Source organism: Phocoena sinus, chromosome 7, assembly GCF_008692025.1.
Source record: "Phocoena sinus isolate mPhoSin1 chromosome 7, mPhoSin1.pri, whole genome shotgun sequence".
Classification (NCBI taxonomy): domain Eukaryota; kingdom Metazoa; phylum Chordata; class Mammalia; order Artiodactyla; family Phocoenidae; genus Phocoena; species Phocoena sinus.
In genome coordinates, this window is record NC_045769.1 from 74,325,700 (window position 1) to 74,338,295 (window position 12,596).

General features: G+C 41.6%; 1 protein-coding gene across 3 annotated transcripts in view; it reads right to left on the bottom strand.

Moving 5' to 3' along the window:
• UPP2 (uridine phosphorylase 2) overlaps positions 1-12,596 on the bottom strand; it is a 44,756-nt gene that overhangs the window by 2,573 nt on the left and 29,587 nt on the right. For all 3 annotated transcript variants that reach the window (XM_032638516.1, XM_032638518.1, XM_032638517.1), the window contains one exon: positions 10,932-11,078. In XM_032638516.1, coding sequence (XP_032494407.1) covers positions 10,932-11,078 — 147 coding nt within the window. The remainder of the gene's footprint in view (positions 1-10,931; positions 11,079-12,596) is intronic.

The window sequence follows — 12,596 nt, forward strand, 5'->3', positions numbered from 1 at the left end:
TTTGAAAACACACCATAAAAGCGGTGTCTTTGGTTTGTTCCAGCAAGAACAAGAGAGAGACATTGGGTCCCCTGCAAATTCTTTATCATCAGTTTCACATGAAATCTTTGATCTCAAGGAATGTGGTTATACACGTTGAAATCAGTGACAACCACTTTGAATTGATAGCAGTGTCACAGTCTCTGTGTTCATCTGCATCACTTTAAAAGGATTTCAGTGGATCTGGGATTAGATGCAGCTACAGTCACAAGCTTTGAGGTCATGAAGATAAAGTTGGGTTTGAGTGTGATATTTATTTCTTTGACTTCTGCACTATCTCAGACTTCTGGATTTGAGAAGGCGAAATGGACTGTAATCATAATAGATGCTATCTTTTTTGTTTGGTTTAGCTCTTGCTATATGCTGGGTATTTATGATACCATTTAGACCTCATAGCTGTGCCATGAGCTAGCTCTTATTTTTATCCCCTTTGGACAAATGATGAAATGAGGGCTTAGGGAGGTAAAATGGCCCAGTAGGACACAGCTAGTAAATAACCAGTCAATTCCCAGCTTTATAAACTGCTGAGAAGACACTCTACCTCCCATCCCTCCTCCTCTGCACATGGCAAACCATAAGGCAGACAAATCAGTCAAACTGACCCTCCTGTTCAGTGAACTGAAAAGCAATTGAAAATATCCAACTTGAGCTGAGTCAAGTATTTTCATCACCTAGTACCCTGTTTATTCAAAACTCATTCAGGTGTAAAGCAAGTTGGCCCAACAGGTAAACAAGTAAATGGAAGAGCTAGAAACTTCCTCGGCTTTTCAAGTTAATGATCAGCAAGTCTGTGATGGCTGACATGAGCTGGTGATAGCAGGGAAAAGATGAAAGTCCTTCTCTAATCCTTCACTTGGCAGAAGGATAAAAGGAAACACGTGCTCTGTACTTGTCAAGGAGCGGGAGCTGACTTGACTTAACATCTTCTCCGTCTATTTCAAGGGTGAGGCCAAAGAGGGACAAGAACAGGTCGTCGCGATCTCAGTGGTGTTTTCTTGATGCTAGAGGACCCATTAACAAGCAGCCTGTAATAATCTTGTCGTCTAAAATTACTATTTCCGCAAGCAATTAAAAGGGACTAATTTACCCAAAACAGTTTGTCAAAGTTAAGCCTGACAGCTTTGCTACCATAATCCTCAGGTTGGGCAGGGAGGATGGCTCCTGCAGAGAGGCATTCAGTGACCTAGCTGTCACCAAGGAGGTTGTCAGCTAACTGACCTCAGGCTGCAATGGGATGGGAACACACCAGTGTTAACGTGAAGCTCAATGTACCCTTGGCCACACCAGGAACTCCCAGTGATTCTAACTCTTTGATTGTTTTTGGTCCCTTTGCAAATCTGATGAAAGTTGTTAACTGCAACCTCTTTTCACAAAAATACACATATGCACATACACACAAAATATTGTATATAATTTCAAGGGTTTCAGGGCTCCTGAAGCCCACCCTGAATTATTAGAAATCTATGGTCCCCCATGGATCCCTGCAATTCAGAATCACCTCTGTGATTCAGAATGGAGTTCCAGGAAGGTTTTCCCATGAATTGTAGGCAAAGGCAGCAATGTGAGGCAGAAACTCCCTGTGCACAGCAGAACCAAACAGGGCTGGGTCTCAGAAAATGGCAAAGCAGCAAAGGTTGGCTTTGGAGTGTCCAGCCTGGCCCTTAGGACTGCCCCTCTCCCACCTCTCCCCGGCCCTTTACAGAGAGCCCTTCACTTCTCAAGGTTTGAGCTTTTTAGGCAGACCCCATCTTTATTCCTCAGGTGCCTGGTATATAAAACACAGAAACCTCAACAACCCCGAACCTTTGTACTTCCTCTGTCTCCTCTGAGACGTCTATCACAGGCTGTTGACTGCTAATCAAAAACCAAGTGGAGAAAATTTATATTCAAAGGATCTGATCAAAGCTAAGGAGCATAGGAACAAGTTGTTCATCTAGAATGGCATTTCTGAAAATGTGCTCCACTGGCCACTTGCGTCAGAACTAGAGCTTGTTAATAATGCAGATTTTTAGGCTTTATTACAGACATACAGAAAAAGGAGTGAGGAATAAGAAAGGGCAGTTAATCTGTACTTAAAACAAGAAACTCAGTTAAATTATTTGCACATTGATATTTGACAGCTATTGCGTTAAAGACTTTAAACTCTATCCTGAATTAAATCAAATTAAAGCAAATGTTCATACCTGCACCCTAGTACTTTAGGTTCCCAGAGAACCAAGATTTAGCATTAACTCTATCAAAAATTGTCCCATATCTTTTTTTTTTTGTCCCATATCTTTTATAAAAGTATTACTAAAGACACTGTCGATGTAATATAGCTGATAATTTCACTTAAGTTTAACATTTGGATAACGTTTTTATGACAAACCTTAAATGCTTTCTTTATAAGATAATGAGAGCTGTGTAACTCAAAGTGTTTCCATTTTCAACTTGGCCTCTAGGAAACTCAGAACTAAATCTAAGTATTTAGATTTAGTATTGCCCTACCAGGTAGCTCTTTGATATTGAGAACTCCCCATCCACTCCCTTAAATACATGCCTCTTATTCTCTTTACCTTTGCTTAAATTATTTATACATTCATCTTTTATTGAAAGCTGCTGCTAATGCCTTTTAGAAAAAGGAGAAAGTATAAGTAATCTGTCGATAGATAAATATGATACTCTTTTATACCTATGGAATAGTGCCGGGAAAGGGGGTGAGGAGGCAGGAGATAACAGGGCTAGTCCATCTTCATTTTGATCTGGCTGTGTTTCCTTAGACAGGTCACTTTTTACTCTCTGGGTCTTATTTCATTCTCTGAGAAAGGAGCAGGTTGGACCTCAAAGGTCTTGCTCAGCTTCTGTGCCTCACATTATCTTGGTATGAGGACCATGCTGTCATCTCCAGGAGGTCCAGCTGCAAACTTGGGTACTTGTGCTTCTGCTGGGTGCTGGACCTCCAACCAGAGATGTGTCAGGATGGGCAGAGGATGTGCCTGCTGTGCTAGGGGCAGAGGCTCCAACAGGGAGAACCCAGGGAGCCCCACTGAGGTCACAGGTGGGAAGAGGCAGGTCACAGGTAATGCCAACACAAAAAAAGTTGAATCTGTGGCCCCAAATCATTCTCTAACATGTGAGTGTGTTCGTACAGGAAGGCAGGAGTAGGATAGAGGACAGGAGAGTAGAATTAAAATGAATCAAACAAAACTCTAGACACAGACCTTGATTTAAAATATGTAAAAACCAGCAAAGCAAGAAGAAACAGTTTTTTAAAATCCTGTCTTTATAAGCGTAATAAATGAATTACTTACCATTTATGCTTGATTTCCCAGACACACTGACTTATTTTCTTGGTAAAATAATAACTGTGCATACTACTGAATAAGTATCAATGTAATGCTTTATTTGATTCCAACACTAACCATCTTGGTATGTGGTTAGCCCTTAGGGGGTTTGCTTTCTTTCTAAAGTAGCACAGCTAACTTTTAAAATAGAAAAACCTGCAGGGTTTTTTGTTTGTTTGGTTGGTTGGTTCCTCTGAATAGAGATCTGAACCTTGTGCATCCATGGGAGGCTGCTGGGAAGACTCAGCAGAGCATAGTGCAAAGGGACCTCAAGTCAGACAGAGCTCGGTTCCAATTCCAGTCCAGCTACTTCTTATTTACTGTGAGAACTTGGGAAAGTTATTTAACCTCTCTGAGCCACAGTATCTCTCAGGAGATACTGTGAGGGTGAAGAACTGCAATGGGTTGCCTTTTGCCTTTGTGTAATAATATTTCAAAACCCCAATTTTCCTCATTTTTGAGTTAAGAAACGGTCCAGTTCCAGACTGAGTATAATCTTTAATCCTTGTTGTAATATCTTCTTTACTTTATCAGTGATCATCCTGCAGTTCCCAGAGCCCAATAGCCTTCATTTCTGGGACCAGCAGAAGGATATAGAATGGAATTAAAGTCAGATTCTGCTCCCTTTCACTGAGCTGTAATATTATGAAGACTGAATACATTCCCAAAGTTCCCAGTATCTGTCAAAAGAAATAACACTGAATTCTTCCATTACCCTTAAGAAAATCCACTGTGAGTGCTGCCAACAACTAAGACAAAGATTTAAGTGAAACTAATCTTGGATAAATATTATGTTTCGTATATTGTCATGCAAGCAAGCTTGTGTCAAAAGGCAGCAGGCACTGTCTTTTAAAGATGGATAAAAATTGAACGTACTTATCACAAGTTCACAGTGCAAAAGGATTAACATCTTTAATCAGAATGTTAGGGGTTTAATTAAAGTAGATTTTGCTTTAAGAGAGGGACAGATATATGCATATTATAAAACCATAGGTGAACTGCATTCATACAGCATTGTACAGTGGGTTTACCTTGTTCTGAAGGTTCAGCCTTTCAAGGTAGAATAATTTTGTGACGGCCACTATTTCCCTCACCCAAGTCCTTCTTAAAGCAACAATGGATTCCCCACTATTATTTTTCAGGATAATGAGATCAGGATAACAGTAGTGACTTAGGGGTGTCCGTGGCCCCATTTCAAGCAGTTTGTCCACCTATCAAATATCAGGAGATCCAAGGGCTACAGCTATAGCAGAAGTATTGTATGAAACTTACAGCAAAGGGAGGCTTAACTTTAAGGCTTTGCCTCTTCCTAGTTGGACAATTATGTGGCACTCCGAAGTCCTTTAGAAAATTCCAAGCCATAAATGTAGCTGGGTAATGAAGGAACCAGTTGAATTTGTATAGCCGTCTTCCACGGTCAGTAGGGGTTGAGTGCGTCATTCTGTTTCACTCATTTGTTCATTCATTTAGTAAATACTTATTGAATGCCCATAGGGCAGATATTATTCTAAGTGCTAGAGATATAGCAAAAAAATGACAAAACAAGGTCCCTGTTCTCATGCTACTTATACTGTAATGGAGAAAGATGCTAAATACATACCTCCATGCATTAATACATGTAAAATAATATGTAAGTTAATATATAAAGAAAACAGAAATGTAGTCTGGTATAGTGGTAAATGTGATGCAGAGAAATGAAGTGGAATGAGTGAATGAGTGAGTAAGTAGAATGAATGTGGGTGAGTTTAGTTTAGGTAGTCATGCAAAACTTCTCTGATGAAGTGAGACTTAAGGTGAGATCTTATATTAATCATAAAGATAAGAAGTGGTAATCCATGTGGTCCCAGGTGAATGCAGAAAGATCTGTTTTTGCACCGGTCCGAAGTTAATGACTGACTCCTCTGAGTTAGGACAGTGAGCCTCTAGAAGACTCTTGTTTAAATAAAAAGTTGTTATTTATTAGCCATCATTGCCTTACTATGAAGTCAGATTGGTTATCCAGTCATCTGGTAGTATTAAAGGGACATAAAAAGACCATTAGAGAAGGCTGTCTGGAGAGACTGGGTGGAAAGGGCCATTGCTGACAGTGGGAGAGGGATTGAGGGAAGGGGCACTAGGCCTGGGAGCCCTGAGCTTTCGGTGGCCAGATGAAACACATTTTCCAGTGTCGCTTAGCATTGGTAATAACCTCCCTAATAAGTATGTTAAAACAGTGCTTGTGAAGTCTCTCTCAGCCCTTCCCCAAAGCAAGCTTTTCTACCTCATACAGAGCTTTTCCAAGCTTCACTGCTTTTGCGGAAGGATATAATGAAGTGGGGATGAAAGATAGGAACATGGTAGCATCATATGCATGGGGTTTGGGTCTGTTTCCTTGGTGGTTGATCTTCCAGGTGTTGATCTTCCCGTACCAGGAGTGCACCTTTGGAAACGGTGGTGTCTGAGGTAGATAAAGAGTCCCTGTCACCATGAAGAAATTTGGACAGAAATACTCCCAAGAACTACAGAATTACAGAGTTACAGATACAACATTTAGTGTGCATGTTGGCAGCCCAGAAAGGGTCTGCTCAATGGAAAGGCTGCAGCAGTGGCCTGGAAGAGAGCTATTGGCAGGCTGAAATCAGCTACCAAGAGCTCCAATAGCAGCAGAAAAAGGGAAGTGCAGCATGGGGCAAGCTACAGAGGACAGAGTCCAGGAAGGTACCTGCAGCTGGCAGAGAAAGCAAGGTCACAAGGATTCATGGCAAGGACAAAAAAATCCCTCATAACAGAATAATGTCGCCGAAGCTTTGGCAACACCCTCAAAAAGAGAAAGACTAGGGTCTGGGGTTCACAAGCCTAGAACTCTCTGGCTGCCTCTTAAGAAAGAACTGATGCTCATCACTAAACTTACATCAGGGCAGCAGTTCGTGACGTGGCATTTTATGTTTGGACTAAACTGGTTACCAAATTTTCCTCCATCTGCATATCAGGTGGAGCGATGACGCAAGTGACCGCTTGCTGTTTCCATAAGAAAGAAATGTGAGGAAACATTTCCTGGAGCAGAAATATCTGAATCCAGGTGTTCCTGCAGGTCATGTGCTGGTTAGGCTGCTGCTCAGGAAAGGGCAAGCTGCCCGCCGCTGGGGCTCCCACTCCCACCAACTTGTGGAGAGAAAAGCAGATGCTATTGTTTCCCTGAAAGGAGGTATTAATGATGACCTTCTAAAGAGGACAAGGACGCACTTGCATCCTTTACTCATATGTTACAAGGATTTGTGTGTACATTCATTCTGAGATGAATTAATTAATCTCTCCTTGTGACCTATAACTCCTTTCTAAAATGTTACCGCATACATTTTGTTTGTAGTTTTGTATATTAAAATTGATTGACAATAAGGACAAGTATTAGAATTAAAGTTCCACTTGTGATCAAATAAGGCATTACTCGGCTGTAATTCTTTACTTCTTTGAAGATTTCTTTGGGGCTGGGACACTAGACTCTCCAGGTGTACTGCCAGTTGCACTGACGACTCTTCCTTAGTTTCTGCTGGATCTCCCTCACCTCCCTGACTTTTTTCATCTGTTTCTACACTCAGGCACTTTGTCATCTCATTTGTTACATGGCTGTAAATGCCACTTATATGCTGTCAACTTCCAATTTTACTTCCCCAGTCCAAATTTCTCACCTAAACTCCAGATTCATAAATCCACCTGCTCACTTAGCCTCCATTTGATGTCTACTACAGTACCGCCAAATCCTCACCCAATTTTTTCTATCCCAGCTGTGATAACTCCATCCTTCCAGCTGTTCAGGCCAAAAACCTGGAAATCGTTTTTCACTAGCATTTCGCTCCAAATTCCCATCAAATTGTCAACAAATCCTGTTGGATTTGCCTTCAAGATGTATCTAGCATATGACTACTTCTCACCTCCTCCACTGTTGTTGTACTGGTCTATCATCTCTCCCTAGACTACTATATCAGCCCTCTTACTTCTCTCCCTGCTTCTGCCCTTAACCCCAGTAGGATCTTCCCAGATCAGCAGCCAGTGTGCTTCCTGTTCAAACGCAAGCCAGATCCCGTCACCTCTCTATTCAAAGCAATGACTTCTCATATCTCTCAGAGTGAAAGTCACAGTTCTCATAGGGACCACACAGTCCATGCTCCCTCCATCTCCTACCCGCTCCACTGCTGTCACTCCCCTCCAGTCACACTGGTCTCCCTGTTTCTCCGTCACACTCTGAATGCTCCTGCCTGGTAACCTTAGGTTTGCATTTCCTGGACTCCTTTTGCCCAGACACCCACGTGGCATTTTCCTAAATGGCACCTTCTCTGTGTACCTTTCCCTATTTTAATGTATGGTTTCCCTCCCTACCTTGGCTGTCCCTGTGCCCTTCCTTGCCTTATTCTCACCATCATGCTCCTCAGCATCTAACATATTACCTTATTATAGATTGCTCTCTGTTGTTGTTTGTCTCCCCCCTAGACTCCGCAAGGGCAGAGATTCTGTCTGTGTCATCCTCTGCTCTGTCCCTACTGCTTGGGTGCTCAGGCCACTGGTTGATGCACAGAAGTCCTTCTTTCTTTAGGAAGATAATAATTGAGACAAATCTTATCAGCCAAAGATTTGATTTAAAAATCAAGCTTCTTGTATTGTGCTATGCACTCAGTAGGTACACTATAAAACACGTTTGATAGGTGACATATTTTATGGGCTCTTTTCTGAAAAAAAAAAAACTATGAATTCTAAAAAAAGTTGCTCCAACATTTTCTTAGACATCATTGTTCATATTTGGGGACTGCTTCCCACTCAAAAATAATATTTTAGATGGTGCCATTTTGCTTTAGGTCTGAGGCTTTCATAGCCAATTTAATAAAGAATATTTAATTAACTTTTCAGGTTTACCTCTTCCATCCATAAAACTTGAATTTTTTTTAACATCTTTATTGGAGTATAATTGCTTTACAATGGTGTGTTAGTTTCTGCTTTATAACAAAGTGAATCAGTTATACATATACATATGTTCCCATATCTCTTCCCTCTTGAGTCTCTCTCCCTCCCACCCTCCCTATCCCACCCCTCTAGGTGGTCACAAAGCACCGAGCTGATCTCCCTGTGCTATGCGGCTGCTTCCCACTAGCTATCTATTTTACGTTTGGTAGTGTATATATGTCCATGCCACTCTCTCACTTTGTCACAGCTTACCCTTCCCCCTCCCCATATCCTCAAGTCCATTCTCTAATAGGTCTGTGTCTTTATTCCCATCTCACCCCTAGGTTCTTCATAGCATTTTTTTTTTCTTAGATTCCATATATATGTGTTAGCATATGGTATTTGTCTTTCTCTTTCTGACTTACTTCACTCTGTATGACAGACTCTAGGTCCATCCACCTCACTACAAATAACTCAATTTCGTTTCTTTTTATGGCCGAGTAATATCCCATTGTATATATGTGCCTTTATCCATTCGTCTTTCTTTATCCATTCGTCTGTTGATGGACACTTAGGTTGCTTCCATGTCCTGGCTATTGTAAATAGAGCTGCAATGAACATTTTGGTACATGACTCTTTTTGAATTATGGTTTTCTCAGGGTATATGCCCAGTAGTGGGATTGCTGGGTCATATAGTAGTTCTATTTGTAGTTTTTTAAGGAACCTCCATTCTGTTCTCCATAGTGGCTGTATCGATTTACATTCCCACCAGCAGTGCAAGAGTGTTCCCTTTTCTCCACACCCTCTCCAGCATTTATTGTTTGTAGATTTTTTAATCTAGAGGATGACTATGAAAATAATTTAAAATCACAAAGAATAGTTATATTGATTAGTCCTTGTGAAAATTATGTTTTACTTCAGTAGTTTTTCTTGGTGTTGGTCAGAGATAAGTGGTTCTATTGGAATAATTTCGCCAAAAATAAAAATGCATGCCACACACATATTTGGTTTCTTAATGCCACTCTGCACCCAAAGGAAGCAGAGATTCTTGGAGAAATGGCTGATCCCAGACCTGAGGCAAGGAAAGTGTAAGTGGTACCTAAGAATCCCGTTGTGCCTGAAAGCAAGAAAATTCTCAAGAGTTAAGAGAATTATGTCAGAAGGACAAAAGAGTGCACTAGAAGGGGCTCTTCCTGGCCACATTTGGGATAATTTGAGTATCAAAAAGAATAATGACAGAAACTGCTTATAACACCCTGCTTTCAAAAAAATCCACCAAACAATCACGACTCCCTGCCACCAAAAAGAAGAAAGAGAGAGAACAGCGTGAGAAAGAAAGGCTCTTCTTAAAAGAATGCTAGCTAACAAACGTAGGAGGAATGATGGAATTAGAAAATCATCATTTGTATTCCATGCTAAAATCACTGGGAAAAGATGATTGGGTTACAGGATATTCGTTCACACAGTGCCAGATTATCATCCCAGAAGTTACTTGCTACTTTCAGAGAGAAAACATTAATTTTTCAGAGGAGGGAGATGGGCAGTTACCCTTGAGCCAAGTGATCCAACTTGAAATTACTAACAGTGGAATATCTTCACATTACCTTTCCCTGATGTGGTGCAATGGAAAGTTTACATTACTATGAAGTGTTCTTACCACATAGCTGAATCTAATCAAGCCACTAGACTTTACTTCTGCTTTACAGGAAATAAAGTGAAATCCCACGATGACAAGTACAGACAAATCTAGAACATGGATGTTCTACAAGATAACTGCCTGAACTTTTCAAAAATTCCTCTGTCCTAGGGAAAAAGAAAAGTAGGGAAACTATTCTAGATGTAAAAGTATAGAGATACAATAACTAAGCAATACAGTGTATAAAGTTAATTCAATATTAGATTAAATAATCTTTAAGATATTTTTAGGAAAATCAGAAAATTTAAAAATGGAATGGATGTTAAATGATGTTATGAAATGATTTTTACTTTTCTTAAATATTTTTTTTTTGGTTTGATAATTGTATTGTGGTCATTAGGAGGACATCCTTATTCTTAGGAAATGACGCTAAGTTACAAGAGTTAAGTGACATAATATTTATAATTTATATACAATGATTCAGGAGAAAAAGCAAATAGGTGTGTTTGTGTACATGTGTGTATATATATGTATGTATATATAGACACACACATACACAGTATTTTTTCAATTTTTCTCTATTATTGATTTTTTTTCACAATAAAAAAGTTGGGAAAAGCAAAAATGCATGTAAATTAACTCTAAAAACACACTACTCCACTGATGTTTTGTCCTTTGATGGACTATTTTAGGAATATTTTATTTGTGTCATGTCTCAGTAAATTCAGTTGTAGTGGAAAACAGCTTCCACTACCAGGATGAAGAAAGCAGAACAATCTATCAAGTCTTGGCTATGTAACCCACTAGCTGGTGACCTTGGGCAACTTAACTTTTGACCCTTGAGGCTTGGTTTCCTCATTTGCATAACAAATAATGTCCTGCCCACTCACAAGATATTATGAGATAACCGTGCATTCAACCCAAAGTAATATATAGCTGGATTCCTTTTTCTTCTCCTGGAGAGTGAAAATAACTTCGTGAAAGAGGAGAATTTGACCCTTAGGCATTCATGAAAGTCTTACCTTTTAGACCACAAAGTCTACACATGGCCGCAAACACCGTAGATTCCATTTCGATATTCCTGATGCCGGCATTATATGCTCTTTTCAAGTAATCTAACCCCTTTTCTCTGGAAAAGGAGCACAGCGCTCCATCTAGTCGACCCTGGCCTGAAAGAGAATGGAGAATGTTTACCGACTTGATGTCCCACGGTGGCTGTGGCATCACTAAGAGGCTTGCTGTCAGCGTGCTCTGTGGCTGACTCTAACTCATGGGCCTGCACCCCAGGTAGGATAAATCTGGCCATCTGAATCATCCTATCAAAGGACCTGGGGCAAGGCTGTGCGCAGCTCAAGAGTCTCACACAGGAATCTCCATGGCACTGAGCTCCCCCAGCTCTGGGGCAAGTGACCATTGAATGGCCGCAGCAGCCAGCACTGTGCCCAGAGACAGCAGGACCTGGAGGGTCTCTGGAAGATCTGCCCTTTGAGGAAAGTCTCAGGTTGCACCTGCGACTGGCAGCTGGCCCAGGGACAGGTGCTGGGGAAGAAGAAAAGGCTCCAAGCCCCAGTGATGATCCTAAGCTACTTGAGGATCAGGGTGGTGGTTTGGACATTGCAGCTCCATCTGTGCATCATGACCATGGTAACCATACACAGATGGTCGATTTGTCCGCCTTTTCCCTGCCACACACCTCAGGCTGCACGCCATTCTTTTGCGATCACATTTTTCCCTTCTAGGCTGCTCTCGGTGTTTACTTAGCACTTGAATTCCATCTGTACCAACCAGTGGGGCCAGAAGGAGGTGGAGAAAAGCCTGATGCTGTTACTCCTCCTCCACCGTGGCTGCGCTGGGAACAGGCTTCACCGCATCCCACCCCCAAGGGCGTCCTCTTGAAGTAGGGAGGCCAGTAGACTCTGTCACCATCTATATTGCAAAATCCTCTTTTTTATTTTTTATTTTTTTGCGGTATGCGGGCCTCTCACTGTTGTGGCCTCTCCCGTACGGAGCACAGGCCCCGGACGCGCAGGCTCAGCGGCCATGGCTCACGGGCCCAGCCACTCCGCGGCATGTGGGATCTTCCCGGACCGGGGCACGAACCCGTGCCCCCTGCAGTGGCGGGCGGACTCTCAACCACTGCGTGATGAGGGAAGCCCCTCTTTTTTCCCTTTCCTGTATCTTTCATGCTATTTCCATCCTTGCTGTCTGCTTCTGCTTGTGCCCTCCTTCTTAGGGCTGCCTGCCAACATCTCTAATGCAGTGCTATTTTAGCCGATTCAAACTCAGATGTCCCACAAGTTAAGCAGGTAATGTCAACGAGGTCTGCCTGTTGGAAGGGAGCAGCCTCACCTCACCTTCAGTGAATGTAGCCCCAGATGTGGGCCGAGGCTTGCCAGGGCTGCCATGAATAAATTATTTTATATTTTTAATGTTATGTTATTTCAAGAAGCCAAAAATCTGGATTTTCATATGAAATCTCCAGAAATTATAAATGTTGGCAAAATAATTCATATTCTAAAAAATACTGTGCAGCCCAAAGAAAACATTGACTCCAGTGGGTACCATTTGCAAGTTCTGGCTTAAACCCGTCAGTGACCCTCCCCAAGAAGGGGCCAGTGGCCTGAGACAAAGTCTCAACCCTATCACACCCAAAGTGGCCCCTATTTTATAACACATATGTGGTGACA